The 24436-nt window shown below is 34.8% G+C and overlaps 1 protein-coding gene across 6 annotated transcripts in view; it reads right to left on the bottom strand.

The window, feature by feature from the left end:
• Nucleotides 1-24436, bottom strand: part of LOC108408551 (serine/threonine-protein kinase TAO1-like) — a 581472-nt gene that overhangs the window by 29972 nt on the left and 527064 nt on the right. For 4 of the 6 annotated variants that reach the window (XM_073229189.1, XM_073229187.1, XM_073229186.1 and 1 more), the window contains 6 exons: nucleotides 19403-19516; nucleotides 16916-17007; nucleotides 8416-8509; nucleotides 6826-6907; nucleotides 4244-4411; nucleotides 2192-2395 (listed from right to left, as the gene is read on the bottom strand). In XM_073229189.1, the coding sequence (XP_073085290.1) occupies nucleotides 2192-2395; nucleotides 4244-4411; nucleotides 6826-6907; nucleotides 8416-8509; nucleotides 16916-17007; nucleotides 19403-19516 (754 nt within the window). Of the gene's footprint in view, nucleotides 1-2191; nucleotides 2396-4243; nucleotides 4412-6825; nucleotides 6908-8415; nucleotides 8510-16915; nucleotides 17008-19402; nucleotides 19517-21031; nucleotides 21129-21686; nucleotides 21733-23003; nucleotides 23106-24436 lie in introns of all 6 variants that reach the window. The other 2 variants (XM_073229185.1, XM_073229184.1) reach the window with 1 other exon arrangement.

The raw sequence follows: 24436 nt of genomic DNA, 5'->3' as shown, positions 1-24436 counted from the left end.
TATGTTTAACTTTTTGAGAAATCATCAACTGTTTACCACAGCAGCTGACATTTTACATTCTTACCAGCAATATACAGCAGGGTTCCAATTTCTCCACATGCTCCCTAGTTGTTATTTTCCATCTTTGTTTTTGTTTTTCGCTTTTAATAGCTAGCCATCTAACAAAACAGCAGCAGACTCACAGAGTCCAAGAAGGGACTAGCAGTTGCCAATGGGAAAGGGGTGGGAAGGGTGGGTGGAAAGGGAGGGAGAAGAGGATTAAGGGGCATTATGATTAGTACACATAGTGTAGAGGGGGGAGACGGGGAAGGCAGTAATAGCAGAGAGAAGACAAGCAGTGATTCTATAGCATCTTACTACGCTGATGGACAGTGACTTCAATGGGGTGTTAGGTGGGAACTCAATAGAATGGGTAAATGTAGTAACCAGTGTTGCTCATGTGAAACCTTCATAAGATTGTATATCAATGATACCTTACCAACAACAAAAAAATAGCTGGCCATCCTAGTGGCTATAAGGTAGTACTCATTGTAGTTTTGATTTGCGTTTCCCTAATGACTAATTATATTGAGTATTTTTTCATGTGCTGTTGGCCATTTGTATATATTCTCTGGATAAGTGTCTATTCAAGTCTTTAACACATTTTTTAAAATTGAGGTATAGTTTATTTATTAATTTGAATAGTTTTTTGGTGGAGTCTTTAGGGCTTTTTTTATGTAGTATCAGGTCATCTCCAAACAATGACAATTTCACTTCTTCCTTACCAGTGTGGGTGCCTTTATTTCTTTTTCTTGCCTGATAATGTAGCTAGGACTTCCAATACTCTGTTGAATAAAAGTGTTGTGAGTAGGCATCCTTGTCTTATTCCTGATTTTAGAGGAAAAGTTTTTAGCTTTTTCATGGCCTTTACTCATTTTTAGTGGGTTGTTTGAATTGGATTTTAAAACTAAAAATTTTAATTTATCACAGGTGGAGAAAAAATATTTGCAGGACATATCTGAGATAAAATACCTGTATGTTTCTTATGAAAGTCAAACATACATACGCCCTATGACTCAGCCATTTTATCCTATGTATTTGTCACAGAAATGAAAACATCATGTTCAAAGACATGTACATGTTTGTAGCATCTTAGTATGCTGATGGACAGTGACTGTACTGGGGTATGTGGTGGGGACTTGGTAATAGGGGGAGTCTAGTAACCATAGTGTTGCTCATGTAATTGTACATTAATGACACCAAAATGATAAAATAATAAATAAAAGTATTTATTTCATCTTCTATTTGCCCCTTAGCAACCTCTAATCTACTTTCTATGAATTTGCCTATTTTAGATATTGCATATAAGTGGAATTCTAATAATATTTTTCCTTTTGTGTCTGGCTTATATCATTTAGCATTTTTTCAAAGTTCACTCACATTGTAGCATATATTAGAACACTGTTCCTTTTCACAGCTGAATAATATACCATCGTATATATATTATATATTATTTATATATATATAATATATAATATACACTATGGTTTGTTTATCCATTCATGTATTGATGAACACTTGGGTTGTTTCCATCTTTTAGCTATTGTGCCTACTAACTTTTGGTAATACTGAAAGCAGTGAAGTTAAAAAGGAAGCATTCCTATCAATTGTGAAAAGGAGTTACCTGACCTTCCAATGTTTTCAAGAAAATTTAAAATCTTACACGTGAAAGTAGAAAACATCCACATTTACCAAACTGAGAAGTTGTAATTTTCTACAATTACACCCAGTTTTATTTTTAAAATGTAAACATTATGGAAAATGCAAAAATCACTTTTCATTATCACCCACCTTAAACCTTTCTCCACATCCCAAAGGCAACCATTATCATTAATATCATGTTGTATACTTACTATTTTTAAATACCTTCGTTTTCATCTAAGTAACTTCAAATAATACATTATATGGTATTTATTTATTTATTCTAAGACTTAAAAAATATTCTTTTTGCATTCTCAAAACATGTTTCCTAAATGCAGACATTAAACTGGGAATTAAAAGGCCTTTTGCCATTTTAAAATAAGTTGCCTAAATTATGTTTCAAACTTCTGATACACCAAAGGAAAAAAAAACCCCAAACTCTTAAACTAACCAGACTAGGAAAACTAGTTAGCAAAGTTGAAATTTTTTTCACTGAAATCCAAATACTCACAGGTCTTGAACGGATGGCAGAATTATTAGACATAATTGTTTTGATTCCCTCCATCACGTGTAGCTCATCCTTGTTATCCGAGGCTTCCTGAAGAATGTTAACCCTACCGCTTTGACTCCTGGTCCTGTTGGACATACGGGGAACAGACTGATGACTTCCAATATTGTGCACTGCTCCTGTCTGTCCAACACCGTGATCTTGGTCCTGAGGGAAAAGAGTATTAGATTCAAATATCTTTATCTCCTGAATTCTTGATTATTAGCACCTAGCACACTGCTTGGCACACACAGTCTTCAGAATGTTAGTGGTCTATTTTGAGAAATTCTTTGTATTTGCCAAGACCAGAAAGTTTATCAGTTGTTAGTTGACAGATTAAAATGTGACCAACGAGTAAATACCAAAAAGCCAAACCAACTCTGTGAAAAAGTTAATCAGAGTTATTTCCAAAGTGTAGTCTTTACTCTAAAATTTTTGACATTACTTTGAAATCCATTTCTCCTACACATCTTATGGGGTATACACAGAGATGCTGCTCATTTCTCAATGATTCCAATGGTGAAAACAAACCCCAACCTTTTTAAAAATCCTATAAACATCCCTTTTAGTTATTTTTTATTGAATCCTTTTATATTTCTTTTCTTCTGAAAATATAGTCTTTAGCCTAAACTTTTTCCACTAAGTAATTTAATATTAATTCCTATCTATTTTTATGTAAAATTAAAAATTGCATATATATTTAATCATAATTGGAAGACTGTTCTTCCCAATAAACCCGGCAGGCTTTGGTATCTGGGCACCAATATTATAGTCTTACCATACCAAACCTCTTTAAGATATGCAGAATGATACATACAGACCCATGGTATATGGAGGATCTTTTCTTACATCCACAGCCTTAAAAAGTTGCTGTTATTCTAATGTTTAATGACAGAATTTTATTAATTTCACTTTACTAAAGCATTTCATATACCTAAAATAGCCCCAATTTTCTAGTGACTACTGTTAGAACTAAAAAACAATAACAAAAATACCAAAACTGTATGTAAGAAAGTCTTCTATTTTATAGTTCATTAATTATGTAGTGTTATTAAAAAGAAAAGTAACTACTACTCCTGTTTTCAGAATGCAGGGATCTTTCTCAATAGAAAGCAATAAAAAAGAATCAAAGCTTTGGCATTGGGACATGAGCAAAGAAGAAAACAGAAAATACTTAGACTAAAAAAGATAGCTCCACAAATCATAAGCTTTATATTTTCCTTTGAGGAAGTTCTGTAACATTTCTACTGCAAATTTGGAAACATGGCAACATGGAAACAACTTGGTCTCAAGAGTAATATATGAATCCGAACCCATATGCTTCTACAGTAAGTTAGTTAACCACTCTGAGCATTACTTTCCACACCTATAAAATGAGTATTTTAGAACCCTGTAGAGGAATGAATCCCTATACACAACTGAAAAGAATGAAGTGTTCTTAGTAACAGAATAAGAATGCTTGGTAATTTTTCCCCCCAGGATAAATTTAGCTAAGTCACATGTTTATTTTATTTATTTACTTACTTATTTTTAAAAAAGCAAGAAATTTCCAATTTAATAAACATTTATCAAACATTACACAAAAGGCACTGGGGGAGAGGTTTATACAATAAACAAGATAAGGAGAATGGTTGGTAATTCTAATGACTTCTCTGTGAGCACCGTCAACTTCCAAAGCCTGTAATTTCAAATACTTCCAAAAGCGTGTCCCATGCCATCAGACAATCAGGCAAAAAAGTGTTCAGTAGACCAGAATTTTGAGAGGGACTAGATTAAATAAAAGTTGAACAGGTTTCTCTAAGAAAAGACTTCACAGAGCTTTACTATGCTAATGTACACTACCAAGAGGTTGGTTTAAAGAATGCAAAACCTTTTTCTCCACCTGGGACCTTAGAGAATCACTGTGAAGACACAATCTGGAAACCACTGATATAAAAGATTCCTGGCAAGAGAAGTTCCATAAGGAAAGAAGCCAATAAAGAGACCCCAATACTTGAGCCATTTCTAAGTTATTACCTTTTCTTCCGGTGCTTCTGCTGCTGGCCCTTTATGTGCCTCCTGGGAAAGGACCTTCTTCGTCTTTCGATTGCGCAGCTTGTCCAGCACTCTTTTTTTTTCTTCCTTTGCCCTTTGAAGGAGATCTGTTACCACTGTTGTAGGGAGCTCCCGAAGAAGAAATGGGTGCTGGTTAAGAGTAGAAGGCAAAAGTCAGGTTGAGACCTATATATTTTTTCATTCAGAACAAATGAATCCCTTCTTGGACACTAGAGTTACTATCCTAAATAATTATAGATAATGCATGTAATCTATAGTTATCTAATTCTGCTATGCTTTTTACTCTTATATTTATAAAATTTAATTTACATGTATACACTCTGTGCCTACATAACTTCCCCTGTACTTTTTATGAAAACTTTGAACATGACACCTTTGTTGGCCAAATGAAAAGGCAGAGTTGAAATAATCAGTGTCTAAGTAAACATTAAGAATTAAGTCCAAATAGAGCCCTAAGTAAACGCTTACAAATTCTTAGAACTAGTTTCATAGAGGAGACACTATCAGTTCTGAATTACATTAGATTTCAACAGGAATGTATTTACTGATGGTGAATTACATAACATACTACTTGGGTATAATGGGTTCTTTATGTTGCTTAAATGAAACTTCATAAAACACTAGCAGTTGATTAAAAGATGTTATGTATTAGTGATTTTTACCATTAATATTTAATAAAGCTTAACATTATCCAATACAGAAAAGTAGAAAGAAAATTGAACTATAAGATTATCATTGTTACATTTGGTATTTTTTGGATATTTATTTCTTCTCAGAAATTTTCCATGTATAGATTTTGTTTTATAGTTAGCACACAGATTGCAGAAAGATGACTTGTACACTGGAGTTCATGAGATGATCATGAATTCTTTTAAGACTTTTATCTCCTTTATTAGCTCAAATTTATTTCTTCTCTGAAGAGTTGTAACTATATATTATTCTCTTTTATTGCTATAAGTATGTTATTTCAACTCATAATGCCTACAGATTATTTCATCAAATGTTCATGCCAAAATTACATGACCATTATTCTAATTCTGGATAATTATTTTCAATTTTTCATTCTGAGATAAATAGCTTCATACAGTAAGTCACTTTATTCCATTTTATTTTTTTTCCTTATGACAGACTGCAACCGAAATGTGATTAGGCCAAAGAGAAGGATACACTTGACAGATTCTTCCTATCACTTCCAATAATGTCAATATACAAAATGGACCAGGTACATGAATACATATGCAGGTTTAGGATCACCCAAGGTCAAGTACCCATTCCTGGTGGGTTGGGTTATTACCAAAAGAGCTTCTTTTGCCTTCATTAGGCAAATGTAAGAAGCCTGTCACATTCTTCCGTTTCCTGAGCCTTAGCTTGGTATGTAGCACTATTTATAATATTCGGTCTTTTTTATCCGAAAATAATATATCTTGTAATTCTAAGTTATTTAATAGTTTTCTACAAATGGATCCTGCTTATTTTTCACTTACATAAATTCATAGCTGTACTAAACCTTTTGTTGCTACTGTGAATACCTAGTTTTTGGGCTTTCATTTGAGACTGTAAGTGTGCTTAGGGCCTAGAATTCCCTAAGTGTTACTGAAACTTTATACTGCTCTTTTACATACTGTAGTTGCAAATAACCCTACTGAATATGTACATGATCCTTTCAATATCCTTGCATATTGAACTGCGTGTTGGTGAGGATAAACTGAACTTCTTTGAAATTCTAAAACATTCATGCTGAAAGTCTAATTTTCTAGTGAAAAATCCACAAAATTCCTTAGGGTCACAAAAAGATAGTGAACTGCTACTCACTAATGCCTTATCTAGATGTTTTAAGAACTATATTAAATTGAACAATACTATTATTGCTATTAATAAGATGTCAACCTCTAAATGAAAACATTTTTGAGAACAGAAAGCATATACTAATAATTTATTTAAATTAGATAACCAAACCTATTGAAAAATGAATAGAATTCACATTACTTTTAAAATATTTTCATTGCTAAGTCAGAAAAACATATTTCTCAAAAGGAAATAAAAATGTGATATCCATTTTTAACAGTTCTTTTGAAATCTCTTTTCTCCCAAGGTATTTATGTAAATGTATTACACATCATTTCTCTTCCTTTCATATTACTTTATATAGGACAGATTGATATATAAAGTATGGTAGATACAAAAATTAAATCCAAAGTTAAACTATGCTTTGCCACCTTTGAAATGACATTGTTTCACATGAGTTAAAATTTGTAGTTGTAACTCATGAATATATTCTTGCACGTATAAAAATTAAGTCATTTAGTACTACTATATTGAATATTTAACTATATATTCTATTCAGACATGGTAAAAGCAGTTAATTTTGAAAAACAAATGAAAAACTTAGCAACTAAGAAAATTTCCAAGAAAGAATGGTATTATGAAATTAGTATTTTAGTAAAACCCAGCACAGCATACTTAACACTGATGCGGAATCAAAGAAGGATAAAACACATTCTTTAAAATAATTTCTTAGGTGTACATAACAGAGTATAACTGACCTTTAAAAGTGTCTTTGATGTAGGGCGATCTTTAGGGTTTTTCTGGAGGCAAGACTCTACAAAGTTGCGAAAAGAACCGGACCTATTGTAAAGGAAAGTATTAAGTGAACATATTTCTATTTCCTTTAAAAACACATCCACAAATCAAGGCATGTCCCTGTGGGTGGGAGGGAGAATAGAAATAATAAAAAAAAGCAGACACAATACACTATATATTTCATCATGTAAGTCTATAAAAAGCTATGCAAAGCAACTAATGAATCTTTACCATTTTTGAAAGATAGATTTCCACACATTATTTTAAAATCCTGCTCTCACATACTTAAGTATCACAACTCATTCTACGTGTGGTAAATTAGGGAAGTCAATCATTTTCCTTTTTGCATTCAAATCTAATATAATATTCTTCTTAGTATTTTTTTTCTTTTCTCTAGCCACGTCTCTTTCTTGCTTAACTCTTGGATCATCTTCCATATAGTGTGTTTCAGAACATCACGCTATTTGTTTTGGAAATAACAATTTTTATACCTAAGTATTTAGTGTCCTTGAGCAAATGGACAAAAGTTCCAGAAAACAGTAAAATTTTTTTAAAAAGTAGAATTCTGTAACATACTATTATATAGTGTTATTGATGAGAGTTCAGTAAGGCACTAAGTAAAAAATATTCCATCAATATTCAAATAAGATTTAATTCTTTTATACAAGAATTCTTTTTTGAATCCCCAAAGTATCAACCAGTGTAGACAGCCTGTGTTTCGTGTATTTATTATTCAGATGTACCATAATAAACTCTGTGCCAAGATTTCTTCAAAACATCTCTACAGAAGCAGCAAAGACCTGTGAACTTGCCTTAATAATGTAATGATAAAAAATAAATTATTGCTAATTTATGCATCTTACTTGTGAATTTTAAAGTATTTGTTAAGTACGGTAGGTAGTCCCCTAGAATTTTTCAAATGCTAGATATACCTGAAGACTTTCTCATTAAAATTTTCTATCACTGATAAAAATTCTTCTTTCCTAAAATTGTCCATCTGTTCTCAATAAACTACATGAATAACAGTATTATCAAAGAAGCACTAGGAGATGCAACCTCAAAGCACATTCGGAATAATAAATAACAATTAGAATCATCCAAAAATTATGAATTATCTGGTAATTCTGATAAATTATCAAATCATTTTTATGTATGTTTTATATCATATCAATTATAAACCATTCCCCAATTAAATATCTGTACAGGTTGTGGCAATTTATATACTGCAGTTTTAAAATATGAATGTTTAAATCATGCTCAGGGTTCTATGTGTCGCTAAGGTACAAAAATATATTACTTTTTATACAAAAGCCATACTTTTTGCTCCCATGTAGTATCATCTATCTTTTATTTCTGAACTGAGTTACATACATGCTATGAAAGGTAGAGATAATAAAGGATAAACATGATGTAAGGATAAAATAAAGCTATTTTAATATTTCTTCAGGTTATATACACTTCACCTAATTGAAATGAAATCATTTTGATAACATTATGAAAAAGTATATTTAAATTTTACCATGTTGAACAATATATCTCTCAGCCATACTCACCATTCATTAGACTGTAGTGTAGGGGGGTTATTTCTGGTAATGTGATATAAGGCACGCTTTGCATTCATAGCAAATAAAGGAGGATCCCTTTCCGCTATAAAAGAAAGAAAACTTCCTGTTAAATATGTGCCTGTTATATAGGAGCATGGAAGTACTGTTAGTCTTTTTTTTTTTAATAAACCCCAACTTAGGAAAAAAGTTGCAAGTAGAGTTCAGAGAACTTAGTTAAGTGAGTCAATAGAGAGGAAATTGCAGCCCTGATGCACAACATCTCTAAATAGTGTATTTTTCCAATAAACAAGAACATTCTAAGAGAACCTAATACAGTCATTAAATCAGACCATTAATATGAATACATGACTATTATCTAATCCTCAAGCTCCACTGTAGTTTCAATCAAATGTCCCAATAATGTCCTTTGTAGTAAAAATGACCTTCAATCATCTGTATCCTTAAAGGAAATTGTCCATTTTTTCTAAGTTTTAAACTTACATAAAATTGTTCATAAAATATCCCTATAATCCTTTCAATATGTGTAAAATCTGGAGTCATGTCCCCTGTCATTCCTGATATTGGTTGTTTGTGTCTTCTTTCTGTTTGATCTAGCCAGAGGTTTATTAATTTCATTAATTTTCCCAAAGAACTAATTTGTGATCTCATTGATTTTCTCATTGTTTTCATTTTCTATTTAATTGATTTCTGATTTGATCTTTTCTGGGTCTCTTTGTTCTGTTTACTGTGGATTGAATTTGCCCTTCTTTTTCTAGTCTTAAGGTGACAATTGAAGTCATGACCTTGACAATTCACAAGTATACAATTTTGACTCTCAAATATCCCTCAGTTTGGCTTTGTGCTGTTATTAAATTTAGTTTCCACATCTCTGGCAGGAATATTACAGAAGCAAGTGTCACGCTTTTCTCAGTGTATTCCATGATGATCCTATAGAACAGGTCCATGGTTTCAGATCATCTTGTCATTGATGGTGTTCACTTTGATCACTTACGGCCATTCCACAAGGTTTCATGGTGAAGTTTCACTTTTTTCCTTTGTAATTATTAAGTATTTGTGAAAAGGTACTTGAGTCTATATAAATATTCTGTTTTGCATAAAGATCATTTTATTCTCTTATTGTATAGATTTAGATTCTTCATTTAATAATTTATAACCTGCTACTATCATTTATTTTGATGTTGAAATTGTTTCATTTTTGAGCAGTTGAGAATCTTTTGAAGCCGACTTCTGCCTTTCAGGCATGGCTCCATCATTCCCAGCTCAGTTCCTTGCTCTCTGGCACACTAAGATGTTCCAGGATCATCTTATGCTTTCCCTACTGTAGACACGGCACCAAGGAGCTGTGGTAGGCAGTGTACTCACTGCTACTGCCCGTGTCACTTCTCTTAGATCCTGTCAGTGGATAAAAGAAGGGAACACACATGTCCCTCATATATTTGTATTCATACTTGCACATTAAATATCTTTAGTTGTTTATTGAAAACAACTGAGTTCACTACAATATCTCAAATCCAATGCTGTAGTACTATTTATTCGAGCCTTCTCTTTCCACTATTTGCAGCACCCTTCTCGGACAGTAAGAAACCTCACTCTCATTATCCTTAATATATTTGATGACTCACCCCTGTATATAGCCAGTCTCCCCCATCTTGGCCACCACCCTTTCCCCTTTTCCCCATCAAGTTTTCAAACCCCATTCTAAGCCTGTCTACAGTGTGAATGTCCACTTCATCCACTCAGTTTCTGACGCCCCATCTAATCTGGATCACTTTCTGCAGTGAGGCCCTCCTCATCAGCCCTCAGGAGGGAAGCCCCCTTCCTTTCAATCAGGCACTGCCACTGCGTCAGGTGACCCACCCCCAAATGTGGACGTGCTCTGTGGCCTCTGACACCCCATGCTGGGCTACTTCCAGGTCTGAATGCTTTGGTTACCCCACCAGGACTCTGAATCTCCAAACTTGACTGCCACCCTCCCTGCACAGGTTCTGCTTCCACATACAAGGCATTCTGTCTGTGGAAACTCACTCCCCTCCTCACAGGACTCTGACATGCCACGCTGGGCTACCATGGCTCAGCAGGTGACATGGACGCCTATTTTATACTGTCCTCCCAACAGCTTTAAGAATGAGTAGTTTGAAGATGGCGGCATGAGTAAGACAGTTGGAATCTCCTCCAAAAAACATATATGTTTTTGAAAATATAACAAATACAACTAATCCTAAAGAGAGACCAGAAGACACAGGACAACAGCCAGACTACATCCACACCCGCGAGAACCCAGGGCCTGGTGAAAGGGGTAAGATACAGGAGGAGATGAGTAGGAGCGGAGAGGGAGAGGGAGCCCAGGACTGCTGAACACCCAGCCCTAGCCATCCGTACCAGAGCGCAGACACAGTGCATGCGTGGAGTGCTAGAAACTAGGGAAACAGGACAGCAAGATCTGTGAGTGGGTCTCGAAGCCGGTGCCCCTGTGACAAAGAAAAGCGAGTGCTTTTTGAAAGTCTTAAAGGGACAGGGATGCCACAGCTGGATGGAAGCATCCTGGGTCACAGTATAGCAGCTGGAAATTCCAGGGAAATCTGGGCACACTAACCCCCTGGGCAACAGCTCTGAGACCCCTCACAGAGGTAAACAGCCAAACAGCTCCCCGTCCATTACCCCTCTGGGGCCCCACCAGAGCATAGCAGCAGCCTGAGGCTGGCCACTCCCACAGCAAGGGAGCTTCCTCCATACCAGCCGGGCAAGACATAGAGACCCAGTCTACACACAGCTACCCAACATAAGCCACTAGGGGTCGCAGTTGTCCCAGTAAAGAGGCCAGGAGCAAGTGGAAAGCCTTAGCTCTCCCAGGTGACAGAAAGCCAATAGCTCACCACTGCACCTATCAACAGAAGAAGGCAAAAAAATTTGATCCAGACAAGACTAACCCAGACAGTTTTGACATCTGCAACATCTTCCCCTGAAAAGGAACCTGGGGAGACAGATTTAACCAGTCTTCCTGAAAAAGAATTCAAAACAAAAGTCATAACCATGCTGATGGAACTAAGGAGGGAGAATACAAAAATAAAACAAGCTCTGGAAGGACTTCAAAAGAGAATGGACAAGAATCAAGAGACCATTAATGGACTAGAAAACAGAGAACAGGAACGCAGAGAAGCTGATGCAGAGAGAGAGAAAAGGATCTCCAGGAATGAAAGAATTTTAAGAGAACTGAGTGACCAATCGAAATGGAACAATATCCACATTATAGGGGTACCAGAAGAAGAAGAGAGAGAAAAAGGGATAGAAAGTGTCTTTGATGAAATAATTGCTGAAAACTTCCCCAAACTAGGGGAGAAAATGGCCTCTCAGACCACAGAGGTACACAGAACTCCCATGACAAGGGATCCAAGAAGGGCAACACCAAGACACATAATAATTAAAATGGCAAAGATCAAAGACAAGGACAAAGTAAAGGCAGCCAGAGAGAAAAAAAGGCCACCTACAAAGGAAAACCCATCAGGCTATCATCAGACTTCTCAACAGAAACCCTACAGGCCAGAAGAGAATGGCATGATATATTTAATGCAATGAAACAGAAGGTCCTCGAACCAAGATTACTGTATCCAGCACGATTATCATTTAAACATGAAGGAGGGATTAAACAATTCCCAGTGAAGCAAAAGTTGAGGAAATTTGCCTCCCACAAACCACCTCTACAGGGCATCTTACATGGACTGCTCTAGATGGGAGCACTCCTAAAAAGAGCACAGAACAAAACACCCAACATATGAAGAAGGGAGGAGGAGGAATAAGAAAGGAGAGAAATAAAGAATCATCAGACCGTGTTTATAAGAGCTCAATAAGTGAGTTAAGTTAGACAGTAAGATAGTAAAGAAGCTAACCTTGAACCTTTGGTAACCACAAACTTAAAGCATGCAATGGCAATAAGTACATACCTTTCAATAATCACCCTAAATGTAAATGGTCTGAATGCACCAATCAAAACACACAGAGTAATTGAATGGATAAAAAAGCAAGATCCATCCATATGCTGCTTACAAGAGACTCACCTCAAACCCAAAGACACGCACAGACTTAAAGTCAAGGGATGGAAAAAGAGAGAAAAAAGCAGGTGTTGCCATACTAGTATCAGACAAAATAGACTTCAAAATAAAGAAAGTAACAAAAGATAAAGAAGGACATCACATAATGATAAAGGGCTCAGTCCAACAAGAGGATATAACCATTATAAATATATATGCACCCAATATAGGAGCACAAACATATGTGAAACAAATACTAACAGAATTAAAGGAGGAAATAGAATGCAATGCATTCATTCTGGGAGACTTCAAAACAGCACTCACTCCAAAGGACAGATCCACCAGACAGAAAATAAATAAGGACACAGAGGCACTGAACAACACACTAGAACAGATGGACCTAATAGACATCTACAGAACTCTACATCCAAAAACAACAGGATACACATTCTTCTCAAGTGCACATGGAACATTCTCCAGAATAGACCACATACTAGGCCACAAAAAGAGCCTCAGTAAATTCCAAAAGATTGAAATCCTACCAACCAACTTTTCAGACCACAAAGGCATAAAATTAGAAATAAACTGTACACAGAAAGCAAAAAGGCCCACAAACACATTGAGGCTTAACAACATGGTCCTAAATAATCAATGGATAAATGACCAAATCAAAATGGAGATCCAGCAATTTATGGAAACAAACGACAACAACGACACAAAGCCCCAACTACTGTGGGATACAGCAAAAGCAGTCTTAAGAGGGAAGTATATAGCAATCCAGGCATATTTAAAGAAGGAAGAACAATCACAAATGAATAGTCTAAGGTCACAAATATCGAAATTGGAAAAAGAAGAACAAAAGGGGCCTAAGGTCAGCAGAAGGAGGGACATAATGAAGATCAGAGAATAAATAAATAAAATTGAGAAGAATAAAACAATAGCAAAAATCAATGAAACCAAAAGCTGGTTCTTCGAGGAAATAAACAAAATAGATAAGCCTCTAGCCAGACTTATTAAGAGGAAAAGAGAGTCAACACACATCAAGAGAATCAGAAACGAGAAAGGAAAAATCATGACAGTCCCCACAGAAATACAAAGAATTATTAGAGAGTATTATGAAAACCTATATGCTAACAAGCTGGGAAACCTAGGAGAAATGGACAACTTCCTAGAAAAATACAACCCTCAAGACTCACCCAGAAAGAAACAGAAAATCTAAACAGACCAATTACCAGCAACGAAATTGAAGTGGTAATCAAAAAACTACCAAAGAACAAAACCCCTGGGCTAGATGGATTTACCTCGGAATTTTATCAGACATTCACAGAAGCCATAATACCCATTCTCCTTAAAGTTTTCCAAAAAATGGAAGAGGGAATACTCCCAAACTCATTCTATGAAGCCAACATCACCCTAATACCAACACCAGGCAAAGACCCCATCAAAAAAGAAAACTACAGACCAATATCCCTGATGAACATAGATGCAAAAATACTCAACAAAATATTAGCAAACCAAAATCAAAAATAAATCAAAAGGATCGTACACCATGACCAAATGGGATTCATCCCAGGGATGCAAGAATGGTACAACACTCGAAAATCCATCAACATCATCCACCACATCAACAAAAAGAAAGACAAAATCCACACGATCATCTCCATAGATGCTGAAAAACATTCGATAAAATTCATCATCCATTCACGATAAAAACTCTCAACAAAATGGGTATAGAGGGCAGGTACCTCAACATAATAAAGGCCATATATGATAAACCCACAGCCAACATCATACTGAACAGCGAGAAGCTGAAAGCTTTCCCTCTGATATCGGGAACAAGACAGGGATGCCCACTATCCCCACTGTTATTCAACATAGTACTGGAGATCCTAGCCATGGCAATTAGACAAAAGAAAGAAATACAAGGAATCCATATTGGTAAAGAAGAAGTTAAACTGTCACTATTTGCAGATGACATGATATTGCACATAAAAAACCCTAAAGACTCCACTCCGCAACTACTAGAGCTAATATCGGAATTCAGCAAAGTTGCAGGATACAAAATTAGCACATAGAAATCTGTGGCTTTCCTATACACTAACAATAAACTAATAGAAAGAGAAATAAGGAAGACAATTCCATTCACAGTAGCATCAAAAAGAATAAAATACCTAGGAATAAACCTAACCAAGGAAGTGAAAGACCTGTACCCTGAAAACTACAAGACACTCTTAAGAGAAATTAAAGAGGTCACTAACAAATGGAAACTCATCCCATGCTCTTGGCTAGGAAGAATTAATATCGTCAAATGGCCATCCTGGCCAAAGCAATATACAGATTCGATGCAATCCCTATTAAATTACCAACAGCATTCTTCAATAAACTGGAACAAATAGTTCAAAAATACATATGGAAACACCAAAGACCCTGAATAGCCAAAGCAATCCTGAGAAGGAAGAATAAAGTAGGGGGGATCTCACTCCCCAACTTCAAGCTCTACTACATAGACACAGTAATCAAGACAATTTGGTACTGGCACAAGAACAGAGCCACAGACCAATGGAACAGAATAGAGACTCCAAACATTAACCCAAACATATATGGTCAACTAATATTCGATAAAGGGGCCATGGACATACAATGGGGAAATGACAGTATTTTCAAAAGATGGTTCTCGCAAAACTGGACAGCTACATGTAAGAGAATGAAGCTGGATCACTGTCTAACCCCACACACAAAAGTAAATTTGAAATGGATCAAAGACTTGAATGTAAGTCATGAAACCATAAAACTCTAGAAAAAAACATAGGCAAAAATCTCTTAGACATAAACATGAGTGACCTCTTCTTGAACATATCTCCCCGGGCAAGGGAAACAAATGCAAACATGAACAAATGGGACTATATCAAGCTGAGAAGCTTCTGTACAGTAAAGGACACCATCAATAGAACAAAAAGGCACCCTACAGTATGGGAGAATATATTCGAAAATGACAGATCCAATAAAGGGTTGACATGCAAAATATATAAAGAGCTCACACACCTCAACAAAGAAAAAGCAAATAATCCAATTAAAAATGGGCAGAGGAGCTGAATAGACAGTTCTCTAAAGAAGAAATTCAGATGGCCCAAAGACACATGAAAAGAAGCTCCACATCACTTGTCATCAGAGAAATGCAAATTAAAACCACAATGAGATATCACCTCACACCAGTAAGGATCACCATCATCGAAAAGACAAACAACAACAGATGTTGGCGAGGTTGTGGGGAAAGAAGAACCCTCCTATACTGCTGGTGGGAATGTAAATTAGTTCAACCATTGTGGAAAGCAGTATGGAGGTGCCTCAAAATGCTCAAAATAGAAATACCATTTGACCCAGGAATTTCACTTCTAGGAATTTACCCTAAGAATGCAGCACTCCAGTTTGAAAAAGACAGCTGCACCCCTATGTTTATCACTGCACTATTTACAATAGCCAAGATATGGAAGTAACCTAAATGTCCATCAGTAGATGAATGGATAAAGAAGATGTGGTACATATACACAATGGAATATTACTCAGCCATAAGGAAAAAACAAATTCTACCATTTGCAACTACATGGATGGAGGTAGAGGGAATTATGCTCAGTGAAATAAGCCAGGTGGAGAAAGACAAGTACCAAATGATTTCACGCATCTCCAGAATATAAGAACAAAGGAAAACTGAAGGAGCAAAAGAGCAGCAGAATCACAGAACCCAAGAATGGACTAATAGTTACCAAAGGGAAAGGAACTGGGGAGGATGGGAGGGAAGGGAGAGATAAGGGCGGGGAAAAGGAAAGGAGGCATTACGATTAGCATGTAGAGTGTGTGGGGGCACGGGGAGGGCTGTGCAACACAGAGCAGACAAGTAGTGATTTTACAGCATCTTACTGCGGTGATGGACAGTGATTGTGAAGGGGTGTGTGGGGGGACTTGGTGAAGGGGGGAGCCTAGTAAACATAATGTTCTTCATGTAATTGTAGAGTAATGATACCAAAATAAAAAAAATTAAATTGTACACTAAGGTATGCAAGCTGATAACCTAATCCTCATACCTAACATGAAGTATTAAGTAACTTTAGTAGTGGTACTACTACTCTAAAGCATTCATGAATGCTTTAGAGACCCTTCATAGATGGTAAATGTATAACCATAGACATATTCTAGGTGTTTAACAAATACTCATTAAATTTTAGATACAGATACCTCAAAATTAATACCACACTAGAAACTATTTTAGACCTAATTTAATACAGCAAATATAATATGCCTAAACTAACATATATATACAAATTGCCAAATAACCAAAGTGACAACCTTGATAGATTTATTGCTCCCCTTAAACACTGACATAAAAATGAAAAACTGTACTTTGGTACAGAAATTGAGGTGAAACATTGATCAAAACTTACTACACAGTAATAAAGAGCGATGCTTACCTATTTCAATACATGTTATCCCCAGAGACCATACATCTACTTTGCTATCATATTGTTCTTCATTCCTGCCTAAAATTATTTCTGGGGCCATCCTAAAACATAAAATGTTACTTAAAGTTATGAAAGAAAAGAAAAGTATACTATTCTTTAAAAATGTAATGACCATCCACATGGAGAATACCTGTGTGAATTCCAGATGACATGTCTGGACATAAGAATTCTTATAAGAAATAAATGCATTACAGGTTGTGAGGTAAATATTTACTGTTGCATATACAGTGTTAGACTTATTCTCACCATTTGTCATGATCACATACCAGCATCCTCGAGGAAAGACTCCCCAGAGCAGGGTTGCATTCTGCATCAATTCAAGTTTGCAGATTGTAATATTGTATATCCTTAATGCCAGCAGTTCTCAAACATTTTGGTTTCAGCATCTTATTACAAAAGTCTAAATTTTTATCACTGGCACTTGTTTTCTTGAAGTAAACAAACTCACTACATTTAGCTGAGAAAATATCTGCCACAATAAGCAACAATGAATAAGCAGTTTGTCAGTCTTTTTTGCAAATAGGAGTAGTGTTCTGTGATAAAAGTGGCTAGGACAGCCACTCATAACTAAATAAATCATACAATTATTAACTTTGGAGGGGTCTTGGCTACAAAATGAAACTCTTAATTTGCATCCTTAGCTAGACTCTAATGTTCTCACTGGTGCTTTACCTTATACTTCCTTTCTACTTCTTAAGCACAAACATTAGCAGTTTCTGACTGCTTAATAAGATTGTCACCAGGCGTATGTGAGTTCCTGTGTGTAAAAATATGTAAATATGTACATAATGCTGTGTTCCTAATATACCATATACAAATTTCAATTGCTTATAATATAGGGCTTCTAATGTGTTAAGATGTTGCAGTAAGCTTGGGGAGTCACTAAGTTCAACAAAGTTAAAAAGGTAGTTTTGTTCTTAATGCACAACTTTCTAGCTCCTTTCTAGTATCTAATATTGATCACTGACTTGTAAAGAGGGTGACCATTAAGAAGCATTATTTGTCCAAAGAACCCTTTTTTTATATAGGGGAAGAGGATTCTATCTAAACTAGGCTTCTACATAAGAAGTTTTTGGTCATACAAAACAGTGGTCTCCAAACTTTTTATTTTCTTACTTCCAATGAATTTATTTAAAAAATGTATCTGCTTGTACATTTTTGAGTTGGTATCTAAATTTTATAAACTTAATAGTTGCAAAGGATATAATGCACACATATGTAAATGTGCTTTACAGATATTTACAACTTGTAGCTGAGGACCCTGCTCATTCAATTCATTAAAAACACTGCTGTGTAATAACCTAATTAGCAAACCCAGTCTGCACGGTCATATGAACCATTCAAATCAGAATTATTTTCTGGCAGGAAATGCCAAACTTCATTTCTCATTGTAAATAACATGTTAATGTGTCCTCACAACAATTGTCCCAGTTATAAATGAGATAATTTGTGATTCACTAGAAAAGAAGCTGGGAGGAAAGATAATTGGGGAAAAGAAAGAGCAAGGAGTAAAAGGAACTGAAGAGAATGACTGGGAAGGCAGAAGGCCCATTGCCAAAACTTGGTGTCCTAAATCTTCAATATTTCTGATGCCATATATTCTAGATGTTACATGTTCTCAGATTGTCCCTCTGGTGATGGTTTGAGGCTTTTAATTCTCAGAACAATGCATCACTCTACTCTTCAGGATGGGTGAGAAGCCTTTCTTTAACAAACTGGGAGTTGGGAGATTTGAAAGGTAGGTGGAAAAGAAGATGCAGTAGACCTTAGACACTTCTCAACATATACGGAGAGAGGGGACATCTATGGAAGTTGAAGATGTGGAAAATTATTCCCTTCAGACTTGCTGACATTAATATGGAATTATTTATGAATAAAATTAGATGATGTCTAGAAGTTGCTTCAGATAAGTGGAGGTGGGAGGGAGGGCAAGAAGGTCAAGTACACAGGGCAGCCAGGCCCTGGGGTAGTGCTGTTAGGCTGAGCTGACTGCTGTGTGAGCCTTTGTTATATTTTTGTCTATTTCCCTGTATACTTGAAATTCTCCACAATAAAAAATGAAAACAAAAAGTTCCTAATCAGCTACCAGTCTTCAGGTACTCTTACTCAGAAGATACTGACACACAGTAAGTATAAATCTAAAGAAAATTTCCACTTAGCATTTCTATCTTCTCCCTTCTTAAAGATTTAAATTTTTTCACTCCTACCCCCAATACATGATGTAGATGATAACAGGAAAGAACCGTAGGGGGGACAAATGATACAGTAGGAGATACAAGGGCAGCACTCCAAACCTGTATCTGAAACTACAGTGCTTAGAGTAATAGCTAAAGCAGCACTGTATTTCCAAGAGAACCATAAAGCACCTGATAAAAGTACAACCACACACTGCCTATTCCAATTATGAGGATCAATACCAGATGGGACTATGCTTACCAATGTGGCGTTCCCACAAAAGACTTGGCAGAAGAGGCCATGGAAGCAAATCCAAAGTCAGCAAGTTTCACCTGGCCTCCTGGTGTCAGAAGGATATTTCCTGCTTTGATGTCTCTGCGTTTAAGGAACACAGAAAATTATTTTTCTTTCCTTTGTAAGATTATACTGAAAATGATAAAGATCATATAAAAATTTATAAAATAGGGAAGGAGAAATCAGAATAATTAAGGCCTTGGATAATCTCTCAATTGGGATAATGAGAATTAAGATCCAAACTAAGAAATGAGATACACAGAATTCCTATAAGTATATAGTAACAATTTTCTAAAAGAGAAGATAAAATAGCAGTAGAAACAGAAGAAAAAAATTAGGTAATTAACAGCACAGACTCGATATTTGAGTGCCTGTTTATTGGTACAAATAATGGTTTTAAAAATTTCGCTGAACATTCTTATATGACTGTAAGATTTCTGAGTATACCCCTAACAATAAAATGGAAAAAAAAGAACCTGATGCCCCAAATTTGTTTTTTTTAATTACTCATATCATTCCAAATTTTTGCATAGTTCTACCTAAACATGAAATGAAAACTGAAACACATGGATAAGGTAATATCAATGATCCCAAATTTACTTTTAAGCTCTTTTCTAAATCAGCAATGTACATGTGAACTAAGAAAATTACAATGGGATTGTATGCCCAATGGGCACCATAATATTCAAAAAGAAATTTCTAAGCACTTGTCAATTCATACTATACAGTATTATAATGGGTGTAATATTAAGTCAATCTATTTTCTTCCATTTGTTTTTTTAAAACATGGAAGGTTCTTTGAAGTTGAGAAGACCTTAGGTTCTGCTTCCAACTCTTTCATTCTCTTATTTACTATGCATGTGGATTTCTCTTGGACCTTACTATCCTCATCTAAAAAACTGATAACCCATTAATTTGCAATGACTCTACTATATAAGTTTACTATGTATTGTCTGGTTCACATACATAATTTTAAAAATGCTAGCTTCCTTCTAAAAACAGGCAAAACCAATACCAATGCTGAAAATGTAGTTTATGATGGTTGAATCTTTAAATTACTATCCATTATCAAGGATTATCAAGGATTATCTCAAAAGCATAGTGTTAAGTAGCTTTTACTTGTCTCTGTCATGGAATCAATGGAACAAATCTGGCATTATGAGTCACCAGGAGGACAAAAGATCTAGGTTAGTTCTAGTCTAATCTATCTTGCTTCATCAGCTTTGAGAAGTGAGTCACAAATTGGGGCATCAGTTTCTTCATCTGTAAAATGAAACAAGTAAGAATACATAATCCCTATCATCTTTTCCACTTCACAAATTAAACTTTTCTGTAATTAAATTTCTATCACAAATCTATAAAGTGCACATACTTCGGAAAGCCCAGCAGCATGTGTAGAAAAAGATAAAAATTCTCAACAAAGAGATCAAACAAATTAGTATATTCATTTTAAGACATGGATAACCTAAAAAAATATGAGTTTGTAAAACTCCAGAATACTTTTATTTAGGTAAAACCAACAAAGCTTTCAGGATTAATAAATTCTAGGTCTGATAAATTTGCTTATTAATATATGGTAATTTTTAAAGTACTTACCTATGGATCATGGCACAAGAATGTAAGTAGGCTAATCCCTGAAGAGCACCGTGTATAATTGCTGATATTTCCATTTCTTGTAATTGCATTTTGTGAACTTAAAATAAGATTTTATTTGAAAATAATTACTCTATAGAACATTTTTATTTTAAAATATATATACACATATCTAATACATGGGCAAATTTAAAAAAAACTAACATTTAGCAAGAAGGAATTTTTTGCTTTCCAAGATAATAAACAAAGCAATTCAACTTAATAAGTGTGCAGTTGTGCCTAGTTATTATAGTTCACAGCCAATTTTCCTCTAAGTTAACATTTAACAATTATTTCATGATTATAAAAACAATGAAAGAGAAGCTTTCCCTTTTTATATTCCTACATATCTTCATTCTGAACAGAAGGAACAAATCAAGTTTAATGATAAGGAAGGCAGAAAAAATGCCTGTTAAATCATAATGAAAGAAAACTCATCTGTTATGCTAAAATGTAGTATTTAATGAGGACAGTGCATACCACGCTGAGACTCTAGAAAAGACAAAGGTTTTTACTCTTCCTGGAAAGTTTTAACATTATTAAAAAAATCTCTTAGTGAATGAGTTCTCATTTTATTATACTAATACTTTTCTTTTCTTAATAAATAAAGGAAACTTACATTCCAGCAAATCTGAAACAGATCCTGAACAATATTCCATTACAAGCTACAGGGGAAAAAATGATAAAAACATTAAAATACACTATTAAAATAAAAAGATTCTATATGAGATAAAATAAATTCACCAAGGAGATCGAGAAGATAGTTTGAAGTGAAACAAACTCTACTTATCAATTACCTTTAAATATAAGTATACATTTTGGAACTTGTTAAATGCATACATGAAGTTAAGCCAATGCTACATTAATCTTTTATAATGCCAACATATAACTGCTTGTAGAAGATGTGTGTTTCATATAATTACTAACTAAAGCTATAAAGGAATATACATATTTCATTAATATTAACCTATAGTAGCAATACTGGCATTGTCAGGAAGCAGAAAATCATCCTCTGGTACTATATATACACAAAGTTTAGGTTACAGTTTAAATCTTTCCTATAAAGCAAACAAAGAGCACCTCTTATGTGCCAGGTATTTTATATATATTAACTAATTTAATCCTCATAACCACCTTTGGAAGTAGACCCTATTATCATCCTTGTTTTACAGATGGAGAAACTTGAAAGACAGAGAGGCAGCCTACCCTCTCTCCCACTGTTTTTTCTTTTACCACAGCCTCAAATTTAGGAGTACCATCACCATCAAATTAAACCAAACATTACAAATCTAAATAAATCTAAGTTCTGTATACTAAAATGATAATCAGCTGTAGCTTATTAAAAGTAAAAGGTCATTCCTGTTTAAAGAAAATTTAGCCTTTCTCTGAAAAGACATAATTACTATGCCTATACTGTTGTAAGATTACTACCTTATCTTAGTTTCAACAATGGGGCAAAATTAATTTCCATTTTCTGCAATAAAATGTCCCAATTTTCTACCTTTAGTATTATTCAGCCAAAGAATCACAATCAGCTCAGATTTCACCAGGATTCACCACCAATATTCCAACCAAGATCCTTATGGTTAAATAGCTTACAATACATTTCTGTCAAAAATAAATGCTGATTTTCATCCTTTGATAGGATTGTTCTCAACAAATATTTGATAAAGCATTTGAAGAATGATACCGCTAACATACATCAGAACATTTTCCTGTGCACGTAATGGTCAGCTGAATCTCTGTAGTCAACTAGCAAAAGTTCTATTATCTCTTACTGCCTAATAATTTCAGGAAAAGCTGCTCCTCTTTTCTCAGTATGAACTAACATTTCAAGGTGTTTGTGCGTGGCTTTACACAACTATTTTGAGACATTTTTGAATTAATTATAAACTAAACCTACTAAAATTACAGCAAGGGGAGAGCAGATACCTACCCATGCTCTGTGCTCACGTAAATAGCAGCCTTTGTACTCTACAATGTTGGGATGTTTTAATGTTCGTAGCAACCTGACTTCTTTAATAATACCCTGCCATCTCTGTGGGGAGAAAAAAAAGAATAAAGGAGAGAATTAGGAACAGTTGCCTTTCCTTAGAAAACTATATAAGTACAAAAGTAATGATTAGATTAAAAAGTTAACAAGAACATACAACTTTGCTTTATTTGTAATATTTAAATGTCAAACTAATATATTTTAAAGAAATTACATTCATATTGTTTACAACTCAATAACATAAAATTCATTCCAGGTAGGACACATTTTTATTTTCATAACATTTATTATCAATGAGTCTTATAAAAATTTTACAACCACACACCAAGCCTGTTGAAAACTATATACTATATTTAGTGGTTTTTCTTCAAAAGTTCAACCTCCCCCTTCTTTTTTGCAGTTTTATTGTTGTATGATTTACATACCTTAAAGTTCAGCTGTTGTGTTTTTTGGCTTATATTGTCTACCAAATGTTAAGTTTTTTCTGCTGTTTAAACTCAAATCAAGTAATTACCTAAATTCCTAAATGCACATATTCTAAAATGCTAGTGAACACTTAGGTTATAACAGAGGGAAGTTCACAGAAAAACCAAGCAGCATGGAAACATTTTCCTACAGGATTTCCTGAAGAGCCTTCCCATTAACGCCTACTAGTAAATAACAGATAAACCTTCAGCAATAAAAGCTACTCTATGACAACTTCAGAAACTTAGGCCATATCCTAAATAGAGTTACTTGTCAGAAGCAATCAGGGAACTGAAAATACAGGTTCTTGGGTCCATACCCAGAGACTCTGGAGGCTTAGGAGATGTGGGATGGGAACTTGGAATCTGTTTTTTGTTCTTGTTTCAGTTTTGTCAAGCTTTACCGCTGACTTGCATCATGTTTCTAAAGGTAGGGGAACTAGAATACAGAACTTTAAAAAATGTTTGCACTAGAATTTAAGATCCTATATCTCCTATGTTATTTCATAAGCCCTCAAGAAAATAGAGGAAGATATTCACAGTGTAAAATGTGTAAGCTGTAAGATGCTAACTTCAGAAAGTGTTTTTTGGGCTTTACATTTCAAATTTGAGTGCTCTGGGAGGCAAACTCTCAAAACAAAACCAAGCTAAAACCTATATTCTTCAATGTAAAAAAAACTTCCAGGAAGGATACAATATTAAATGAGAGAAGATGATGCCCTAGGTGAAACTTTTTGTTTTTGGCATGACTAATTAAACAGACTCCAACACAAGTCTGCTATGAAAGCTGGTTTTAAAGTTATACTGTAGAATGGCAAATTAAATTAAACTTGTAAAAAATGGAGGTTTTTTTAGGGGTTTTAGAAATTAAGAGTTTTTCTTAGGTATCGACATAATGGAACAGTGATCAAT

This window comes from Manis javanica, chromosome 2, assembly GCF_040802235.1.
Source record: "Manis javanica isolate MJ-LG chromosome 2, MJ_LKY, whole genome shotgun sequence".
In the NCBI taxonomy this organism is placed as follows: Eukaryota; Metazoa; Chordata; class Mammalia; order Pholidota; family Manidae; genus Manis; species Manis javanica.
Note: the sequence above shows the minus strand (reverse complement) of the source record. Positions and strands in the feature narration are given on the sequence as shown.